The 23,553-nt window shown below is 37.4% G+C and overlaps 1 protein-coding gene and 1 long non-coding RNA gene across 4 annotated transcripts in view; one reads left to right on the top strand and one right to left on the bottom strand.

Annotated features, from left to right (window-relative positions):
* LOC138761813 (uncharacterized) overlaps window positions 1-22,371 on the top strand; it is a 36,723-nt gene extending 14,352 nt beyond the window's left edge. Inside the window, exons 2-3 of the long non-coding RNA XR_011356523.1 lie at window positions 19,723-19,871; window positions 22,176-22,371. This is a non-coding gene — a long non-coding RNA (uncharacterized lncRNA). The remainder of the gene's footprint in view (window positions 1-19,722; window positions 19,872-22,175) is intronic.
* pgap1 (post-GPI attachment to proteins inositol deacylase 1) overlaps window positions 9,169-23,553 on the bottom strand; it is a 142,083-nt gene continuing 127,698 nt past the window's right edge. For 2 of the 3 annotated variants that reach the window (XM_069934579.1, XM_069934578.1), the window contains exons 26-27: window positions 18,999-19,103; window positions 9,169-15,510 (exon numbers count right to left, since the gene is read on the bottom strand). In XM_069934579.1, coding sequence (XP_069790680.1) covers window positions 15,372-15,510; window positions 18,999-19,103 — 244 coding nt within the window. In that variant the 3' untranslated portion in view covers window positions 9,169-15,371. Of the gene's footprint in view, window positions 15,511-16,674; window positions 16,757-18,998; window positions 19,104-23,553 lie in introns of those variants that run through there. The other variant, XM_069934580.1, reaches the window with a different exon arrangement.

Genomic DNA, 23,553 nt, shown 5'->3' with positions numbered 1-23,553 from the left:
CCAATTTCAACCTAGATAATTCTATTTTCTGATCTTCTGTAGCATCTTTCTGAAATTCCTTTTCTAACCATCAATCTGTTTCTCTAACTCAAGACTCATATTTAATCGACTCTTTTTTATTTTAGAAGTATAACTAATTATTTGTCCTCTCAAATAGGCTTTCATACCATCCCATAATACAAACTTACTTTGAACAGAATTAGAATTTTCTTTTAAAAAAATTAATTTGTTTTTTCAAAAAATCAATAAATTCCATATTTTTAACAACACTGTATTAAATCTCCAACGATAAGCTATTTGAATTTTCTCAGAATTGCATATGTAAAATATAATAAAGAGTGATCTGAAATCACCCTACTTTTATATTCCGCTTGTTGTATTTTCCCTTGTAAATGTGCCGATACTAAAAAGAAGTCAATCCTTGAAAACAATTCATGTCTAGATGAATAAAAGGAGAAATCTTTCTCTGTCGGATTAAGACGTCTCCAAATATCTACTAAATTAAGATCTTTCATCAACGCTTGGACCTGAATTGCCATCTTGGATTTCTTAACTTTCTTCGGAGATTTATCTAATAAAGATTCCAAAACACAATTAAAATCACCACCAACTAAAATATTATCATTAGCCTGACCGACACATAAAAATGCATCTGAAATAAATATTTCATCATCTGCATTTGGGGCATAAATATTAAGTAAAATCCAAGATTCACTAAAAATCTTACAATTCAATTTAAGAATACATCCTGCCTTTTCCTCCATTGATTGTAATTCAAAAGATAATTTTTTATGTATCAAAATTGCTACACCTTCACTCTAGAATTAAATGAAGAATATACATCCCCAACCCAGTCCCTCTTTAATTTCATGCTTTCCTTCATATTCAAATGTGTTTCTTGTAAAAAAGCAATATCAATTTTCATTTTCTTAATATACGCCAAAACTCGCTTACACTTAATCAGACTGTTTAATCCTTGAACATTAAAAGTAGCAAACCTCAACTTTGACATATCTACTATATATATAGTATATATATTAAAGTCTATATTTATTTATTCGTGGTGGCTGGATTTAAATCTTGTAACTCCCAATTGAACAGCATGGCAGCAGTCCATTCACTGAAAGGACTACAGAGGTTCAAGAAGCTGTCTCACCCTCAGCTTCTCAAGGGCAGCAAGGGATGGGCACCAAGTGTTGGGCTTCCATCTCAAAAAATGAATAAAATAACAATGAACAACAGTTTGTGGTGCCCAGAGAAAGGACAAGGGGTGTTGTTGAAGCCTGTAATCCATTATCAATGGGTTGATTAATGTCTCCCTTCCAAAACTTCAATAAGAATTGTCTATAAATAAATAACAACAGTTTTAATTAACCTTCAGATTTAGTGTTATCTGTGTAAGTTAAGAGGGAATCGTAAACAGAAAGTACGCATGGCTGACAAAGATATGGAGAATTGGGTATGTCTTACAAATGTCCATAACCTTGCAACATGGGTATTTTATGATATCCAACTCATGAGAAAACTCAAGGTATGAATCATATTTTGGAATTTGTTTGTTCATCAGGAATTTGGAAACTTCATTGATTCAGGGCATTTCTGGATCTCCTTGAATAGACAATTTACAAAGTGACAACACTGAGCAGGATAGTTTCAAATGTTTCAGCTGCATTGACATAAACATAAATACTGTTTTTTTGAACAAGCAGAATGATGCAGACTCGGAATGATTCAGACATCCTGAATGTTTGAATTACAAAGCAAATGATAATGCCCATTCATTATTTGTTTAAACTATTGATAATAGAAGGATATGGAGTAACTTCAGATATTGAGCATTAACCTTGAAATTAGTTTCAATACACACCATGAGCTGAATTGCTTTTCTGTGCTCTTCATTTCAATGACTTTGATAAATTTTTCAGGCTTGTGGGTTTTAAAAAAAAGACATGTTTACTCTGTGCTGAACTGACATGAATATATGAGCTCACAGATGAGAAGGCTAAAGAGGATGGTGTTCAGAATGTATCAAAATTCTTATCGATGTTCATTACATGTGCAACGAAAAAGAGATCATTAAAAATGGGGCAATTGCAAAGAAATCAACTTAATTAAAATCACTGTTACTTTCCCCATTCTGATAATGTGCAATGTCTCCAATCTGACTCAATGACATACTACAGAATTCAATGACAATGACACAAGCTAAAATTTCAAATGAATCATAAAAAAAACAAGAAGCAGGACCAAGACTAGGTCATAAACCCTAAAATCTACACCACCATTCAAGAAGACCACGATTGATCTGACCATTGAACCAACAAGTTAAAACAGATAACTTTATGCTGAAAATAAATTATGTCAGATCTTTGTTTTACTTCCTTTATTCTGACATAACAATATATCACTTGGTCCAAATGGGCATATGCCATCAAATTAATTAGCAGGAATTATGGGTGGAAAACCTCAAAATGAAAACACTAAAATCTCAGGATTCCCTATCATTTCTCAACTTTTCTCCCACTGTAATTCACATATTCTATTTGTTGTAACTGGCTGGCGTGAGATGAACAACTCTCTCCCCAACTTGGTCATTAATGTCCTTTGCCTGTTTCAAGAGGAGCTTTTTTATATTCCAAACAATACATTCATGGCATTTCCAAGGGAACAATTATAATTTATTGGAGAGACCTCTTAGTACCTTTCCATACACCAGTAAGCCAGTTGTTGATAGATCCTGGCACTGAGCCATTCACAAAGTATAATTTTACTCTATTCAGTGGAAATGAATTTAATCTCTTGAGTTCATCTAATTTTTGTTCAATTATTATGTTCTATATATCTCAAAATGCAGCAACACCACAGATAACAAAAAGTAAATGAACATCTAAATTTATTCTCTAGTTTTCAGTACAATATCTTTTACTCAAAACATTCTAGTGGAAAGATATAGAATACAATACTTGAAAAAAAAATCCTGCTTTTCAAGCAAATTTCCTAATAACCCATGTCACGGTATAGTTTATGTAACATAGAAATTCAATATTTCTTGTTAGTTTATTTCCTTGGGCAACATCCAAGAGCATTATTTGGGTATTGAGAAATAACAAATAATTGTACTTGGAAATTTAGAGATGCAGCTCAGTAACAGGGCCTTACGTCCCATGAGCCCACACTGCCAAAATACACCCATGTGAGCAATTAATCTTCAAACTCTGTGATGAGGAAGAAAAGCAGAGCACCCACAGGAAAACCACATGGTTACAGCGAGAACATACAAATTCATTACAGAGAGCGGCAGGTTTAAACCCAGCTTGTTGGTGCTGAAAATATAGCAATGTTTAACCACGGTGAATGGAAGGGGGTTGGATGCATGTAGGAAGCAGGGACATAAAGGCAGAATTTTGTACAATATTTTAATGGGCAATTATTTTAGAGGAAGTGGTTTGGCAAATATGCACACACCAAGTGCTGTTTGTGAATTTAGTGCAGGGAACACAAGTTCCTCAAACTTTGTGGAAGCCTCACAAGAACACAGCAGAAATGAAATAGTTCTGAGCTGACATAAGAATCTGCCTTTAAATACCACAGAGTCACAGCTGCTCCCATGTCTAAAATGCTTTCTTCACAAGAGTTGCTTCCTTCCTGGTGAAACTTCTACACCTTTGATAAAATTTGTTCCAACATTCTATTGCTGTCAGTTTGGACACTTTAGGGCATTACTTGCATATTTCAGCTGGGCTTCATTAATGTTGCTCATGCAGTCATACAGAGGGAATAACTGTAGAAGCCTTGGACAGCAAACAGTATTCTGTTTCTCACAGGAAGAGGGAATCGAGAAGGAAACTCTACCATGCACATATAGACTTTATACAAAGACACAGATTTCTTAAATGTCAAGGCATCAGTGTTCAAGGTGGCTCAGGCTTGCTCAATAGAAGTTGGCAGATCTTTGGAACATTTAAGAAAAAGATCAGATAGACATGCTTGACAGGTGACTGTGAAATTAACTACTGTCCACAACTTCCATACCTCTGGATTTCTCCATACCACAAGTTAAGAGACACATTGGATTTCACCATGGATGAAAGATTACAGAAGGTAGATGAGAATGCTCATTAAGCTAACAATCCCATAAGCTATGATGTTATTAAATGGTACATTAGGCTTGAGAAGCTGTGTGGCCCATTCTTGGGGTTTTAGGTTTGCATGGTCTTTGGAATACTTGGCCCAAGACAGGTCAGACAATGAAGCATCTATTAGGCACCGCTGCAGGTTTCTGGGCATTAAATGGTTAATTCTGAGGTATCTGTATTACATCTGAAGATTGAATTCAGAGATACAAGCTCTCAGAGTAGGCCTTTATTGTTGGAATTGATCCTCAGTGCAGTGCCCCATGATGTGTCATGACTCATTCTCAAGTCAAACTTTCACTCTCCCAGCAGGAATGAACAGAATGGTTGGACACCTGCCACCATTTCATTTTGCTATACTGCTCCTCCAAAAATATCTGGGTTTAAAAATAACTTATTTTATAGATATTACCTGAACTTTGTTGTATATTCAGAACGTTCAGCTAGCAGGATCCAACTGGTGCATGTAAATACACAATGCTGGAGAAACTCAGCAGGTCAAACAGTGTACTTTATATAGCAAAGATACATTACCAATGTTTCAGGCTTGAGCCCTTCATCAGGGTATGGGATGATGAAGGTTCAGGCCCAAAACATTGATCATGTGTCTTTATCTTTGTGGTATAAAGCACACTGCTTGACCTGCTGAGTTTCTTCAGCATTGTGTTTTTACTTCAACTGCAGTGCCTGCAGACTTTCATGTTATACTTCCAACTGGTGCATGCATTGCTCAATGTTTGGGGTGGACACACATGAACCAACAAGTGTTAACTGGCTGTAGCCTTGGGATGAGCATTTGCCAGACATCATCCAGGGAGATCATACTCCCTTTGATTTTGACCTAATTTTCGTCCCTCTCAATCATCATCAAAAGACAATCCTCTCTGATTGCAATGGTTAAACAGTTAATTGATTAGACAACCACCAGCTCTTGATATTAATCAGCTGATTCATTCAGTCATCCTCATCTTCTCCATCAAAATCTCCCAGTGTATGAAATGACCTCTCCCATCTCAGCCACCCTCTCTTCTCTCTTCTTCCGTCAGGCAGAAAATTTATGTTTGAAAAAAATAAACCTCTAGAGTCAGGGATGGTTTCTTTCATGCTGTTATCATTCTCTTAAATAGAGATACATTGGTAAATGATGGTCTTGCAAAAAAATACTTTTAATTGCATTTTTCTTTATAACCTTCACTCTTTAACTTAGCATACCACTACTTTTCCTTTATTATTATACTACCTGCTTGACTCAAGTGTGAGTTGATTTGCTTGGATAACATGCAAAACAAAGCCTTTCACTGTATCTCAGTCTGTTACAATGTAAAATATTGTTAGATGTATGCATTTCTTTTCAACTTAATTTTCTGTGCATGGGCATCAATGGCAAGGCCAGCATTTATAACTTCAGAAGGCAGTGAGAACCATCTTCCTAAACCAGGTGTGGGCAACCTTTTAGTTTAGACATACAGCACAGTAAAATGCCATTTTGGCCCATGATTATGTACCGGGGATGTAGGTTCATTGGGCAGAATGGATTCGTGTGCAAAAATGGCCTGTTATTGTGCTGTATGACTAAATTAAAATTAAAAGGTTGGCCATCCCTGTCCTAAACTATTGCAGTCCTTCTGGTGAAGATACTCCCATAATGCAAAAGAGTAATACTTTTCCAAGTTAGAAGATGTGCAAGTTGGAATGAAACCAACAGTGAGACCATTCCCATGGACTGGTTGACCTCACCCTCCTTGAGAGTGAAGGTCATGAGATTGGGATTTTTGTCTGGGCCAAAATAGAAAAGCATGAATGGAGAAAGATACAAGGTGAGAAGCTCAGTGACCAGTCTTTGGAAGCCACCTTGCTTGTTCACACAGAACAGAAAAAAAGCTGGATCAGTGAGTCCTTTTACACAGTAAACCTGTTTCCTGAAGCGAAAGAGGCAGCACAGCAGCATCGGCACCTAGTGTGACGTTGTGTTGTATTGAGAAAAAAATGGGATTCGCTGAGTCTGGACACAAGGGTTTGTAATAACACATAGCTTTTATTAACACATTATTATAGAAGAGCATTGAAAAATGTGCAATTTATAAAGGACCATGGGAAAATGTTATGGGAATAAAACACACATGTGCAGAGTTTATAAATGGTTGTCTATTTCTGTGGATTATAGCAATTTTCACAGATGGACATTCAAACCTAAAAAACACAATTATTATGGCTGCCAAGATTGAGGTTACAGAATGGTTTTGCATTACAGCAACTGCAGCAATCTGCAAATGTGTGCCAGCATATTAAGTGTCTATAAATGTACAAATCAGCACCCCTTTACCACACTTTTATAAGATCATAAGACATAAGAGCAGTAATTGTGTACTGTTTAGCATTTTTCCACTCTTTCATAAATTGTGTGTTTTATTCCTGTAACATTTTCCCATGCACCTTTATAAACCCTTGTGTCCAGACCCACAGAATCTGATTCACACAGGTGGTGCTGACATTTGCACACTCTGCACCTACTAGTGTCCCCTGCTCTCTTCGCTACTGACGATGAACCTTTTCTGGACCCAACATCACGAGGTCATCTTCCCTTGTGGTTTTAACCCAGCAACATGGGTCGACCGTTTTAGATAGTTCCTGCTTTGATACGCTCCACCACTAAGTATCTACCATAGAACACTACAGCTCAGAAAACAGGCCTTTCAGCCCCTCTAGTCTGTGCAAACCATTATTTTGCTCGTCCCAGTGATCTGCTCCCATTCCATAACCCTCCAGACCTCTCTCATCCATGTATCTATCCAATTTATTCTTAAAACTCAAGATGGAGCCTGCATGCACCATGTCAGATGGCAGCTCAATCCACTCTCCCACCACTCTCTGAAAGAATTTTCCCCCTAAACCTTTCCCCTTTCAGCTTAAAACTATGACCTCTCTTATTTATCTCCCCCAAGCAAAGTGGAAAAAAACCACTTTGTTTAAAACCTCTTATAATCTTGTAAACCTCTATCAAATCTCCCCTCATTCTTCTTCACTCCAAGGAATAAAGTCCTAACTTGTTTAATCTTTCCCTGTAACTCAACTCCTGAAGACCCAGGAACATCCATGTAAATCTCTGCACTTTTTCAATCTTATTGATAGCCTTCCTATAGTTTGGTGACCAGAACTGTACACAATAATCCAAATTTGGCCTCACCAATGTTTTAAACAACTTCAACAACCACATTCCAACTCCGATTCTCAATACTTTGATTTATAAAGGCTAAGACGTCAAAAGCTTTCTTTACAAACAATCCTGTCCACCTGCAATATTACCTTCAGGGAACAATGATCTGTATTCTCAGATCTCTCTGCTCTTCTGCACTCCTCAGTAACCTACCATTTACTGTGTATGTCCTACCTTGGTTTGTCTTTCCGAAATGCATCACCTCACACTTGTCTTCATTAAACTCCATCTGCCAATTTTGTCCCGTCCTCCCAGTTTGTCCAGATCCCTCTGCAAACTTTGAAAATCTTCTTCGCTGTCTACAATGCCTCACATCTTTGCATCATCAACAAACTTGCTGATCCAATTCACCACATTATTATCCAGATCAATGATATATACAATAAACAACAATGATCCCAACACAGATCCCTGAAGCACATCACTCATCACAGGCTTCCAGTCAGAGAACCATTCACTATCATTCTCCGTTTTCTCCCACTCAGCCAATTATGAATCCAGTTTACAACCTCCCCATGGATATCTTGTATCATAACTTTCTAAACTAACCCTCCATGTGGGACCTTGCCAAAGGCTTTACTAAAGTCCATGTAGACAACATCCACTGCCTTTCCTTCATCCATCTTCTTGGTAACCTCCCCGAATAACTCTACAATTTGTTAAACATGACATACCATGCACAAAGCCATGCTGTCTATCCTTAATCAGCCCATGGTTGTCCAAATACCTATATATCCTATCACTCAAGAACTCCTTCCAATTTGGAGCTTTTTTTAAAAGAATGGAACAACAATGAACTACTCTCAAATCCTTTGACACTTCGCCTGCGGCTAAGGACATTTTGAATACATCAGCCAGGGCCCCTGCGATTTCTACACTATTCTCCCTCAAGGTCAGAGCAAATATCATACCCGGCCCAGGTGATTTATCTATCTTTATTCATTTAAGGCAGCAAGCAACTCTTCCTCCTTAATCTCCATCTGTTCCATGACCCTTCTGTCTGTTCCCTTTCCTTCCTTATGTACTATGCCAGTTTCCTGAGTAAACACTGATGTAAAAAAAAACCTCTTTTAACATCTCCCCCATTATGCTAGGTTCCACACTCAGATGTCCACTCTGATCCTCTAGGGCAGGGGTGGGCAACTATGTTTTTTAAAAAACTCACATTCCACCTAAGTATTCTCTGTGCCATAAGTGCTCTCTGATTAGTAAGGGATTGCTTAAGGTGGTATGTGAGTGGGAAGGGAAGGTTGAGAACCACCGCTCCCGACCCAATTGTTACGGAAATATTTTGCTTGAGAAAAATTGTCATTGGCCCATTTCCTTCGGAGCTCTGAAACTGTGCACATAATGAGTCAATTAGATACGATTAAAACAGTGGTTTTCAAACTTTTTCTTTCCACTCACATTCCACCTTAAGCAATCCCTTACTATTCAGAGAGCACTTATGGCATAGGGAATACTTAAGGTGGAATGTGAGTTTTAAAAATATAGTTGGCCACCCATGCTCTTGGGGAACAATTTTGTCCCTTACTATCTATTCACTCTTAATATACTTAAAGAAACCCTTCGCTTCACATTGTCTACCAAAGCAACTTTATGTCTTCCTTTTACCTTGGCAGATCAAAGATGGGTTAAGTTTTGACCCACCCCCCCCCCCCCATCCACCAATTTCTTTTTCTCCACACAGAGCTTGAAAGGTGGATAAAACCTAGCTTTCAAGCACTGTGTAAAAGGGGATTCAGTTTGCAGAGAATAACACCAGCAGCAGAGATTTCATTTTTGAAAAGTTCTCATAGTCCAAAAGTTAAAATGGACTGAAGTTTATTTGTGTACTAGCAGAATTTTGAAAGTAGGAAATGTACACCAATGAAATGGAAGATGGTAATACTATCAATAAAAATCACACATCACTCCACCAATACAATGGAGCAAAATGCAAATAAACAGAGAAGATTTGAAGATGATATTATCAGCGCTGAGCATTGAGAAACAAATCAAACTTTAATTTGTAGGTAGAAAATCAAACACTGTTAAATGTACCACATAATTTAACATGGTTTAATTAGAGTTACCTCTTAAAAATCAAATGACTGCCTTTTTGATTATGTTTTACTATCACAACTGAAGATTATCTGCACACAAATAATTTTACAATTAGAAACTGCACATCATTCCATTGTATAAACCTGGCAAATATTACTAATACAATTGCTTCAAAAAGAGCATAGTTTACAAAATTGTTTCCATCACACGAATTTCACAAATATTCTTCAACATTGTTAGATCACAGAGAACCAATATAGATTTTGTAGCGAAACAAGTCACATCAGTAACGGCATGGATTTTAAAACCTGAAGAGGTTCATTTACTTTGTTTACAGATACTTTGGTGCATGTGGTAGCTACAAGTTAGGATAACAGGCCTCCTATTGGTTAGATAGGAGTGCTCAATGCTGAAAAATCATGCGACAAGGACTTTGCCTTCCATCTAAACATAGAATTGCACATGAAACATGAAGTGTGCTTGTGCCAGTAATGTAACAACAATCCTTGGTAAAATGAATAACACCCAAGCAATTAACAAAATTAAAATTAGTTAAAAGGTACAGAGAATCGTTTGGTGCACTAGATTTGTGTACAAACCTGAGATTCTCAGGAAAATTAGTTCCATCTGAATCAGCCCAGAAAACTGAGCACCATTTTATTCAATGAAGAAACCACAAGTTCAATCACATTCCCCTTTAGAATTCTCATGAATCTAATGTAGGATTCAAGGAATTACAAATGTGCGATAAGAATACACTGATAATTTCACCTTTGCTTATTCATGGGATTCAAATGGTGCATTTACTCCCTTATTGCCCCTGACATATGTGGCTCACTGAGTCTGTTGAGAGGGCAGTTAAAAGTAACAGTTAAGACAGGCTGTTCATTTATTTTTAAAAAAACTTTGAATGGTATTAATTTTTCATGACATTTACCCACAGTAGTTTTTCCTTTCAGATTTGTTTAATCACTTAAATTGAAATTTACTGAGTGCAGTAATGGGATTCAAACTCCATGTCTGGATTAGCATTGTACTGCCATACCATTATATTTACAATTACACCATTTGGTTGCAGAGCATTAATGTTATAAATTATACATTTACTCTTTTAATAGACATACAAAGAATAATATTCAATACCTCTATTATTATCCACATGCTAACATTAAATATCAATTGAAAGTAAGATATATAATTTTAAAAAAAACAATGCAGGAGTCGTGGTATCTGTTAGTGCCGCTCACGTATATGTTGAGGACTTGCTTATTCAGATGGTGGATCCTACAAGAGCAATACTGCCAATCCTCCCCATTGGAAGTGAAAGCAAATCTCAACAAATGCATCAAAATTCTTGGCAAAAGTTTCAAAGAAAGCTTTGTGGATTTGAATACTATCTAAATTATTTTGATAAATTCAAAACTGTGTTTGTACACTTTTGGAATGATGGACAATTTGATTGTCTGGGAGAATACGTTAGCAAATACAGTATTTATCCTCAAAACCACGTGTTTGCTTCCCAACATCTGAGCTGGAAGCAGTTTACTGTCATTTGTGCAGGGATTTTTTAAAATAATTGAGACATACAGCATGGTAATAGGCCATTTCGGCTCACGAGCCCATGTTGCCCAAATATACCCAGTTGACCTACAGCCCCCAGTACATTTTTGAATGGTGGGAGGAAATTGAAGTACCTGGAGGAAACCCATACAGGCATAGGGAGAACGTGCAAACTCCTTACAGACAGCGTTGGATTCAAACCCCAGTCACTGGAATTGTAACAGTAATGTGCTGACCACTTTGCTAACCATGGTGCCCTAAGGTATAAATGGACTATACATCACAAAAAGTTTTCTTTTGTTGGATACAAAAGTAAATCTACCATTATTATTGAATCATAACTTGGGCCTGAAACTGTATTAACTGCACAGCAGTGCATAAAAAATTAAAAACAGTTCTCTGAAAATGCCTTGGTTTGTTATTTTAATGGATGCAGTAAAATGTTCAATAAATATAATAAAAGAGCAGAAAGAATTACAGGGAAGTTTTTTTTTGGCATCCTGTTAAACAGGAAAATCTTCAGATGTTGGAATGGAACTGTTTTATTGCTTCCCATTTGAGACGTGGGAAATCCTTGATGTCATTTTGCTTTCAGCAAAGATAATCTGCAGAATTCCCTGTGATTAGAGACCAGCAAATGTTGGATAAAAGTGTGCGATTAACCATCTTTCGCTAAAATAATTTGGGGATTTTAAGATGTAGAATGTTCTGATAACTGAACAGTCAAGATTCTGTTACATGCCAAAATACGAAATACTCTGGGATGCAGCAGCTTCTGTCAAGAACCTAGCATTTCAGTTCTCAGAATTCAAAACATTTTGAGTTGTTGCAGGCTTGATGAAAACACTGAATTAGGAAAGAAATATAAATGAACACATCTGTGCTAAGGTGCAAAGCACGAATGATTCAAACCAATAATTAAAAAAAAAATGGAACCATGATGAACACATGGGGAAAAAAATATTAGTACATCCTACTGGATGCACCAGCATGGTCATGGATCACTGAAGATCATTTTGGTGGTGGGTCCCCTGCTGCAAACCCCAGTGGTGAAAGTGAATGTTGTTGAGGATAGAAGCATGTTTGGGCTTCTCCTCTGGTAGTGTTAGTGGTGAGACAGAATGAATTTGGTCTGAGATGTAGTTAGTGTCTGGGATAGGGTGGGAGCCTGAGAGATTAAGGAAAAGGTCAGGAATGAGAGTCAGCAGGGGCGTGGCGTGATAGCGTAGGGAGAAGACGTGGGAAAACACCTCCCCCGGCAGAACTTTTAAAAACCCGTATAAAAATTTTAAATTTCTTTCAAAAACTGTTGATTGTATTGTTGAAGCATTCTACAAGCAACGATGAGAAAAATAAAACTCAAACAGTAAAGAAAACAGCCACTAAACAGTTAATTGCTATGGAGGAATCTCGGCCTACCTCGCAGAGCCTTCGGATTCAATTTCTTTTCAATCCCAATCGCGGTGCCAGTCCAGCGGTAAGGTGCATACAACACCAGCGCCAACTTACTCCAGAGCAAGAGGACCAACTGCGCATGCGTGAAACTTTGCACATGCGCGTAACTTCCGAAACGGCCCAGGCTCCGGGGAGACCCGATCTCCCTCGGTCCAGCGAGGGCATCCAGACCCGCAATCGGGTCGAGGCGACCTTCGTATAGATGGAGGAAGAAGAGAACATCGCTGGAATGGATGAGGAGGAGGAACAGCAGCAGATGGAAGAAGAAACAGTTTCAGGGTAGGCCTATAGTGAGGCAGACTTCTAAATTAAAGTCTGATGCTCACCATTCATATTTACCTTCAACTGCCGATTTATCTAATCAACTGGAAAATTTTGCTGTACAAATAATCCAAGGATGAAAGAACAGTTTGCTAAAGTGAAGGGAGACATAGCTTCTATTAAAATGGATGTGGCAAAATGCTTGAAAGCAGTGGATAAAGTTCAGGACAAATTTAGGAAGATTGAGGAGATTTTATTGACTGTAAGGTTGATGCCAATCAGTGCAAAGAAAGGATAGGACAGATGGAAGATTCCATTTACTGGCTGGGAAATTCAGAAAAATGATTTGTTGCAGAAAATTGACGCTTTGGAAAACAAAGTCAGAGGAATAATGTCAAGATAGTTGGTCTTTCGGAAGATTTTGAAGGTCTGAACCTGGTCCAGTTTTTACAAAAGTGGATTCCCGAGGTTTTGGGAATAATGTATTTATTGGATACATTATTGTTGGATAGAGCCCATCCAGCAGTATGAAGGAAGCCGCTTCCTGGCCAAGCTCTATTTTGATTAATTGCTTGCGTTACCAGGGCAGAGAATAGATTTCAAGATGCGGTACAAAATGCGAGGAATAATCAGGGACCATTGCCTGTTTTTTTTAATGCTGATTTGAGTCAAGCTGAGATTAAACATTGTAAAGAATTTAATTCAGCTCAAGCTGTTTTGTGGAAAAAGGGTTATAAATTTGCCTTTTGTTATCTTGCTGATCTAAAAGTTTTTTATGGAGATTATTAATCTCACTTTTTCTCTAATGATGCTGAAGCTAATTCTTTACCTGACAATAAGCAGGGTCAAAATTCAGACAGATTTTCTCAATGGCTTGTTGTAATTCAGAAAGGGAAGAACGGTAAGTGAGAGATGGAATCTCAACAGTCGATTGATATTGGAATGGTTTTTGTTCTGTTTGAGGGGGGAGGTGGTTCAACTGATCCTTCCAAAGTCGTCGGCCACTTTGTGGCATTTGTCACTCCCGCATAATTGAGGGAGGTAATACTATTTAGTATTTTTGTTTGTATTGGGTTTTCTTTGTTTTCCCCTTTTGTTTCTTTGAGGAGATCTTTAGTTTTTTTAAAAAGAGAGTCAGCCAACAGATGGGTGAAGATTAAAGCTTCTATCAGGTCTCTCATAGAACCAGATGGCTCATAAAGACTGAAGAGGAATCGGATGAATCTGATCAAAGTGTGAGGGAACTGATGCTTGAACCTTGGGATGTGGAGGACAATTAAATGCAACCAAGGAATTTGGTTTTCACATATCCTGATCCAGCTGTGTTTTGTGGAGGCCATGTTTCCTTTGGAGAGACCAATGCTGGCTACTCTCAGAACAATGGATTATCATATCGAGAATTAAAACACTCATTTGCAATTGATTTCAAAAATCACAAGAGTGCCCTGAGCTGCCCTATCAAAAGTCCCAGAATAAATCAAAGCACCTGAAAAAGGAGAAAATTGTAAATGGCATAATTTGAATCTTAAGGCATATTTCTGCAGAGAAGCTGTAAATAATGCCAGCAAGATCACCTACCAGCTGCTGTGGATCAAAAAAGTGTTGTGGTGACGATCCAAGATTAGTGAACTCAATGGTGAGTTTGGAATGTGGTAAGTGTCTAATTGAAGAGATCAGCTGTTCTTCCTCAAGTTTCCTTTATAATACATTGCTTTTTCTTTTCTTGCACAGGGCACCTTGCCATGTAACATTTTATTTTCCCCCTTCCTACTGTCCAGAGCACCAAATCCTTCTTAGTGAAATAGCAATTTAATTGTACTTTTTTTTATAACAATTGGATTTTTTTATTCACCATGTGCACCTTCAACACTGAAGAGACACACTATTAATCTTGCATTCAACAGAACACCTTTGTACAATCACAAGTGTGACCCTAACCTTCCAGATGCTTAATTTTGAGATTCATCGCCTCACTCTCATCCATCTTTGGCCTCCAGCACTGTTCAAATGAAGTTCAACAAAAGCTTAAGGAGGAGCATCTCATCTTCTAGACACAAAGTGAATGATGTCAATTTTGGATCATAATCATTACCCCTTTTCCCCAGTTAACAATGATCTTGGTCTTTTTATTCACAACTTCCGTGTGCCCTTCTCCACTTGTCCCTTTCTTGTTCACTATCTTGTCATTTAATCACTCCTAACTTCAACTTTATTGCAGACCTTTCCATCTTAAACACTCTTTACTCAGGCATGTTGGAGGCAGAATCCAAACATCTTGTAACTTTAAAAAAAAATGTTCTCTTGTTTTTTTTAAATATATAGGCAACCATACCAGTACAAATTTCTTTGGGAATGAACGAATACAATTAAAGATGCAATGTATAAAAGGCCTGAAATTATCATTTTAAAAACAGCGATTGCCATACACAGGCATTCAGCAATGTGCTGAGAGCGCTCACTAACAGAGCAATATCCTTCGAGGGCTTCAAGATACAATACTCTGCATTATCATTTATTGTGTAAAAGCACTAGAATATTACCAAACCTGATTTTCCAATTCAGGAAACTTTAAACAAGTCACATGATTCAGCAAAAGGCAAATGACCAAACACCTTTACAATTTAAAAAAATCCAAAATGTTCATTTTGTGGATCATTGTGCGTACAATGGATCAAAGTGGCAATTCATTGCGTTGCAGTCATTTATATCAGACAACAAAGTGCATATAAAGCCAATGACAATGTAACAAAGTAAGGAACCCTGTACAAGTGCATTAGTCCGAAGGCTGCCATGGCAATGGACAAGAAGAGCTGAAGTCTTGCTGTATATTTCAGTAGCGTACTAATATGAAAAATAAAAACATCATTAGTCATACAGAGAATTAAACATTGATGTTGCATCAATAAAGTCCCAAATTTAACAGTAAAGACAAAATTATGCAGTAACTGTTGGTGCTGAAGGTAGGCTTGATGATGAACAAAGTGTTTGTGGCCACGTTCACAATGTACATCCATTGATGACAATTTTCTACACAAGCTCAAGGAACTCAGGCTGGCTATGCCTGGAACTATCTGAAAATAGAAGGTTAAGTTACAAATATAAAAACAAATGCAGCAAAAGCCACTCATACGAAAAAGAACCTTGCAAGGAAAATATTCATTAACAATTGGGCAGGGAATGAATCCCTTGAAAAGAGATAAAGGTGGAAGAGAAAGTAATAAAATATGTAGGGAGAAGTTGAATTGCTCCATTGAGTAAGCACTTTGGAGGAATGGCAATCCAAAAATACTAAGAGGATTAAGCACATTTTCACAGAAAAAAATATCAGCAAAGTAAAAAAAAAGGGGGGGGGCTTTAAAGAGTGATATGCATTGTTCAGTTTATTTGCATAATCATGAGATGTAAGAAATAGGAAAGTTTGCCATTTAGCCCATTCATTCAGATCAGAGTTGATTTTCTGACTGAGTTCCACTTTTCAGTACGAGACCCCATGATCATTGGTCCCCTTCATGTTGAGAAATACATTTCCTCTCCTTTCGAATGAATGTAAAAAGTGAGCTCTTGGATGAACAGGCAAGATAATTATTAGCAAAAAAAAAGAGATGCTGACGCTGGAAAATTGGAGCTAAATACTGGAGAAACTCAGCAGATCAAACAGCATCGACACAAGCAAATGGTAGTTAATGTTTCAGGCTGAAACCCTTCATTAGAAACTGTTCCCTTCCATGGATGATCCCTAACCCGCAGAGTTCCCCAGTGTTTTTTTTTAATTAAATTTTATTTACAGCGTGGTAGAGCCGATTCCGGCCATTTAAATCCACGCCGGCCAATAATACCAACATTAAACTACAACCCCAAGGTTTTGGAGGATGGGAGGGAACTGGAGCACCCAGAGAAAACCCACACAGACTTGGGGAGAATGTATAAACTCCTGACAGTGCAGTATTTGAGCCATGGTTGCTGGTGCAATAAGAGCATTGTGCAAACCGTTGCACTAACCTTGTGTTTGCTCCTACAATTTATTTAAAGAATTTCTATTGAAAGTCTGCAGGTCACACTGGTATTTCAGGCACATGAGGAAGGAAACCTGGAGAAATACAAGCCCAACATCTGTTAATGTGAAATTACTAGAGTTTTTAAATTTAGGATTGTGACTGAAAACCTTAATTTTTCAGTTGATTAGGTAAAGTCTACATGGACATGTAATAGCTAGGTCATGTCTGATGAAACTGGGATTGATATAATCAGGGAAACATCTACAGATACCCTTTCTATAAACTTCAAGTAGTTATAAAGTAACTCACGAGAGATTGTAATGGAAGATGTTGCAAAACGGTTCATTTTCCAAAATTTACAAGATTTAGGAAGGATTCTTGGAGATTAAAAAGTGGCAAATACAAATCTTTTATTCAAAGTGTGAGATATATATAGACAACAATAAATTACAGGTCAGTTAGTTTAATATCTGTTATAGGGAAATAATGGAAGAGCAGGAAATCCTGAAAGGTAATCAGGCAAATTCAACATGGATTTATGAAAGAGAAATCATGTCTGACCAATTCATTGGAGTGACTCCAAGATGAGAGAGAGAGACTCAGGGGAGAGGTTTAACAGAATCTGGAGAAGTCAATGTTCATGCCATCTGATTGGAAGAGTCTGCAGATGGAATATTAGGTGTTGTTACTCCAATGTGCTGGTGGACTTGCTGGTAACATGAAAAAGGAGCAAACAAAGAGTTATTTCTCTGGACCGCAAATTGTAAAGAATGCTGTGCCACAGGGATTGTTGCCAGACCTCAACTTTTTACAATTTATGTAAAGTGTTCAGACCAAAGGTAAGATTGCTAAATTGATGAAAACACGAAGCTACATAGGAAAAGACACAAGGTGGCTTGAGATAGATACTGTAGGTTATATGAATGGCCAAAAATCTGGCAAATAGACTTGTATAAGGATGGAAATTTGAAATGGTGAAAAAGCAAGGCATTTTTTTAAAAAGCTGGATATTTCCTCAATGAAAGAGGACAGAATTTTGAGACGCAGTGGGGTCTGGGTGTCATGGTGATTGATTCAAGAAAGGCTAGTTTATATCTAGAACTTACTTCCCAATCTTAAAATACAGTACTGGAATTTAGTTGTCCAAAATGAAGTTTCTGATTACAAAATATTTCTCCTTGTTGAACACAAATGAAAAGTATACATTGAAGACCCTGCCTACATCCTCTGGTTCCAAGCGCAGAATGTGCCCTTAGTCCTTAATGGGTCCTACTCTCACCCTGGTTACCCTCTTCCTTTTAAATACATAAAATGCTTTTGTATTTTATCTGCAGTGACACTGCATGTCCCCCCCCACCCCTCTACCCACTTTGTCCTATTAACTTTTTAAAGTACTTTTGGCACATTCTATACCTCTGAAGGCACCCTTCCCAATTTCAGTGCTCTGACTGACCACGTAATTCCTTTTTTCATTCATGTATCTTTGATATTTCTTGCCATACCCTAACCTTCATGAGAATGCATGGCCCTGAACACTCACTGCTTCACAACCCACTTGTCCAATTCTACCAGGTCACGTCTGAAGATATTGAAGTTAGCCTTCCCCCAAATCAGACAGTTAATTTCAGAACCATCCTTATCACTTTCCTGAAACCTACTGAGGTATGATCTCTATCCCCCAAAGAAGTGCTTGCCCACTGTCACCTTATCCATTTGGCTAGCTCCACTACCAAGGATTAGGTCTAGCACTGTCCACGTCTAGAAGGGCAAGTTATGGCACAAACAGCTTTCCTGAATGCTCTTTATAAACTCTGCCCCATTTGATCTTTTTATAAAGATAAATAAAAAGGTGAAAAAGGCCAAATATTGTTTGATGACAATTTTCTTGATTTTAAAATAAAGTGTTGAAAGAGTTGAGCAAATAAGAAAATATTTTGATTAAATTGCTTGAGATCCAGAATTATCCTAAAGCTTGATGTGCCAATTTAAAATAAAAAAAATACACCCGTATCATGTTCCTCACAAAAAGCCTTTTCCACTGTCCTCTGAACATAAGTTAATTTTATTTTGCATTCACAATACTCCATTAAAGATTTGCAAGATGAATTATATAACAAGTATAACTATAACAGTGTGTTAATACCAATTCCACGTTACACTCTCTCTTCAACATTTAGCTGACAAATTTGAAGTGTTCACAATTTTTGGAAGAACTGCACAGGAATTGTTATCCATCAAATTATTCAATAAATATTAGGAGCCAGTAGAAAGTCAGGTGAAACTCACTATATACTTTGTTAACAAGTCACAGAAATACAAAAGCAACAAAAATACCTTCTTTTAGCCAATGGTGAAGGTGAATTAGTGAGAATCACCATTGTTAACACAAGGATGGATGCAAGAACGTCACAAGGGTCGGGATCAAGCCTTCTGGCATACCTGATTGATGGAACAAAAATATCATGAAATGATATTTGGAAACAGGGAAGAAGAAAATACAATGTAAAATTCACTGTGATATTTAAACAGCCATTGATGAGTTAAATTTATTTTCATTCTTATCTGTGCAGTTTTTTTGCATAGACAGTTAACATGGAATGTTTTATCACGCTTGCAAAGTAAAAATATACATGCATGTTTTGTTCTATGTAAATGCAGATTTGCAGCAACCTTTCACTGTGAATTTTTCAACATTGAAAAATATCAGATTCTTTTCGCAATATAAAAATGACTGGTAAAGCCAGTCAAATTATGTGTTGGAGGAACATGTTTGTAGAAGACAGAACAATCAGATTGCAAGAGGGAATCAGTAATTTGGTGAAGCACAAAACAGTGAACTCCTAGCCCATCATTACCTTGCTGTCAATTTTAAATCCTAACTTCATGATTATCATTACATGGTGGATAACTGATGTATGAAAACAGTGGACAAAAATTCATTCCAATTTACAAAAACAAAAGACCACTTTTCCAAACTCCTTTCTCTGGTTCACTGATACCTTTTAACATTTTTGTTAACACTTAATTATTTTACAAATTGCTTATTTTTGTCCCAAAGGCATCACCTGTGAGGTCAGCATTTAATGCCAACACTAACAGTTGAAAAGGTGAGAAGGGGGACCTTCTCTTGACTGTTGCAGTTCTTTGAAATGAAGGCATTACCAGAGTGCTGCTACAGGACTTTGACCTAGTGATGCTGAAATAAAGGTGAGACATTTTAAAGTCAGGAGTCTGTGCAAGTTGGAGAGTTGCATGTCAATTTACCTGCTGATATTTTCCTTGTAAATAGTGGAGGCTTGAGTTATGACCAAAAAGGCTTTGGCAGGCTATGTTTGGTGCTTGGGCTGAGGACTCTGTTCTGAGGAACTTCTGCTTCTGGGGCTAAGATGACTGGCCTGTAACAACTAGAGTCACTACCATTTCCATGGGGTATGATTCCACTTAGTCGAGCCTTTCCCCTCGCTTCCCAATGATTTAGTTTAAGACTGGCCCATCAAAGCTGCAACATGAAATGCTGTCAAGAAATTAAGAATCATCACCAGACCTTTGGAATTCAGCTCTTTCGACCATATCTGGACCAAGGCTGGAATGAGGATTGGAATCAAGCAAGTCTGATGGAAATTAAACTGAGCATCAGTGAGCAGGTTATTGATGAGCAAGTTCTGCTTCTTGGGAAGATGAATTTGCCCAGGGACAACTTGTCTGGGATTCCTTTATCCTCTCAAAATGAAATTCCCATCAAAGCAAAATAGCCCACCTAATTTAAATATTTCATGATCAAATCTTTCCTGCTAAATAATTTTACCATTTAATTGCTTCACTTTACCAGGTTTTGAATTTCTTTGAAGGTTAGGATACTTGACAAAGATCTGGCTAAACTGAAGAAGTCAAACACAAAAGTCTGCAGGCACTGTGCTGGAGAAATTCAGCTGGTCAAACAGTGTACTTTATGTAGCAAAGATAAAAATACATAACCAACAATTCAGGGTCGAGTCCTTCATCAAGGAATGTCAGCAGGCATCCGAATAGAAGGGTAAAGGGGAGGCATGGACGTAAAGGCAGGAGGAAATAGGTGGAGAAGGGAGGATGGCACAGAAGCAAGCGGGGGAGGAGGGATGGCTAGGTGAATAGAGAGGGAAGGGGGTGGAAAGCTGACAGGGGGAAGAGAATGAAGGAGGGAAAAGAACAGTAGGCTAGCAGAAACCGGAAAAGTCGATGTTAATGCTATACAGATGGAGAGTGGCCAGACGAAAAATCAGGTGTGGTTCCTCCATTTTATGGATGGTCTTGGTGGGATAGTACTTGAGGCCATGGACAGACATGTGAATATGGGAGTGTGGCACAGAAATGAAATGGTTGGTTACTGGGAGGTCTCTGACACTGGTGCAGACAGAGCAAAGGTGCTCAGAGAAGCAATCTCCCAGTCTGCGCCCAGACTCTCCGATGTAGAAAAGGCCACAAAAGTGTGGACCAGTTTCAGATGCACTACCAAGTAAAGTGAAAGTGCACAAAATAAGAGAGACACGCTGAAATAAGAGAGACACGCTGAAATAAGAGAGACACACACTGAAAAATAAGAGAGACACACTGAAATAGCAAATGCTGAAATTAATACCAAAACAAAAACAATCCACTGGAGGAATGTAAAACAGCATGGGCGGGGGGTGGGGGGAGGGAGGGAGAGAAAGCATGGTTAACATTTTAAGTCAGAACCCTTCATCAAAAATGAGGGTGCACAGGGAAGGGAAGATATATTGAATGAGGATAGGGTGGAAGGAGTTTGGACTTTAGTAAGCAAGGGAACGGGGCGGGGGGGAGGGGGGTCGGTAAAGGATGATGGACAAATGTGAAGGCAGATGCCAGAGAAAGGGAGAGGAGGCAGGAGGAAAAAAAATATATCCCCCTTCCTCTCTCTATCTCTCCTTTTATCTGGCATATGCCAATCTTCTGCTTCTTTTTCTGTCCATCATCCTTCACTCTGCCCAGGTTCCCCAAACATCCACTGACCCCTGATATCATTATACTGGCTATCTCTCCTCTGCACTCTTATCTTGATGAAGGGTTCCAATCCAAAATATTGACAATATTTTCCTCCAACTGATGCTGCTTGATCTGTTGAGTTCCTCCAGCAGACACTTTTTGCAACATGCATAAAATTAATCTTTCTCTATTCTTGTCCGATTTTACTGAAGCACTCAGAGTCACAAACTAGGTTGGCACTGCATGCATGTTGCTTGTAGCCTTTCTTTTGAAATACAATTCTTTCCTAAAATCTGAAATTATTATCACATAACTGTACTATTGCACTTTAAAAACCATTCAAATTATACATTTTAGCTTAAGATGAAATGGTAGCAAAAACAAATGTTGATGTGCAGTGACCTTCCAAACAGATTTTTTTTAATTTAACATCAGTAATATATACACCTATTCAGTATTAATATGTACAGTGACATTTTATTCTTTTTCCTCCCTAACAACTCCCTCTCCACCCCACCCCTTAACTTAAAGCAAGAAAAAACAAACAGAACAAAAGGAAAAGAAGAAATGAGAAAAGGAGAAATTGTGTCATCCGATTATACTATGCTTAACTACTTACTTAAATATAACTTGCCACATCAAGAGATGGAGGTTTGAAATTGTTGGTTCCTAATAAACTTTATGTATGGTTCCTAAATTTATTCAAATAAAGCTTATTTGTCTCTTAGGTTGTTGGTATTTTTTCCTAAGGGAATGCAGATTCATTTCTATGTACCACTATTGTATTTTTAAAGGTGTTTCTATTTTCCAAGTTATCATTATGCATTTTTTTGCTGCTGCTCATGCAATCATAATGAATCATTTTTGAGCCATGTTGAATTTTAACCTAATTCTTTATCTTTTATGTTGTTTAACAGGAAGATTTTTGGGTCTTTTGGTATCTTTTTTTTGTATTATTGAGTTTAAATCCTCCCAAAAGGTTTTAACTTTTGTACATGTCCAAGTTGCATGTACTATTATACCAATTTCTTGTTTACAGCGGAAGCATTTGTCCAATAGTGTTAGATTCCATTCTTTTTGAGGTGTAACATACAATCCATGGAGCCAATTGTATTGTATCATACGATACTGAGTGTTTATTGTATTAGTCATGGACCTGCACATAATTTCATTCTTTATCTTTATATCTATCTTTTAACTGTTCAAATGTCAATAAGTTATTTCCCAGAAAGCAATCTTTTATTCTTGTAATTCTTTTTCTTGATCATTCCTTGAAGAATAAATTATCCATTCTAAAAGGAATTAGTGGGCTTTACATCAACATTTTTGGTATTTGATAATTTATCATCTTTCATTCCAGATGAATTCTCCTCCATATTTTTAATATATAGTGTAGTATTGGTAGTTTGTTATGTTGCACTAGTTTTTCATTCCACTTATAGAGTAAGCGTTCAGGAGCATTTTCCTCTAATTTATATAACTCGATCCTAAGCCAAACCAGTTTTTCTCCTGCCTGGTAGAAGTTTTTCAAAAATCTTAATTGGGCTGCCTTATAATAGTTGTTGAAATTTGGTAACTGCACTCCCCCTTGTTTGTAAGTCCATGTTAGTTTATCCAAACCTACTCTTGGTTTTTTGGCTTTCCTTTGGAGTTTTCTTATTAATTTATTCAGTTTTTTAAATAATTCCCCAGTCAAGGGAAATGGTAATGATTGGAATAAGTACTGTAGTCATGGAAATGCATTCATTTTAATGCAGTTTACTCTCCCTATTAGAGTTAGTGGTAGTTCTTCCCATTTCTCTAAATCCTCTTGTATTTTTTTCATTAATTGTTGACAATTTAACTTTTACAAATGTAATTTATTCTGTTACCTAAGTAATGTATGGCCTGTGATTGCCTTTTAAAAGGA

This window comes from Narcine bancroftii, chromosome 4 (genome assembly GCF_036971445.1).
Source record: "Narcine bancroftii isolate sNarBan1 chromosome 4, sNarBan1.hap1, whole genome shotgun sequence".
Classification (NCBI taxonomy): Eukaryota; Metazoa; Chordata; class Chondrichthyes; order Torpediniformes; family Narcinidae; genus Narcine; species Narcine bancroftii.
Note: the sequence above shows the minus strand (reverse complement) of the source record. Positions and strands in the feature narration are given on the sequence as shown.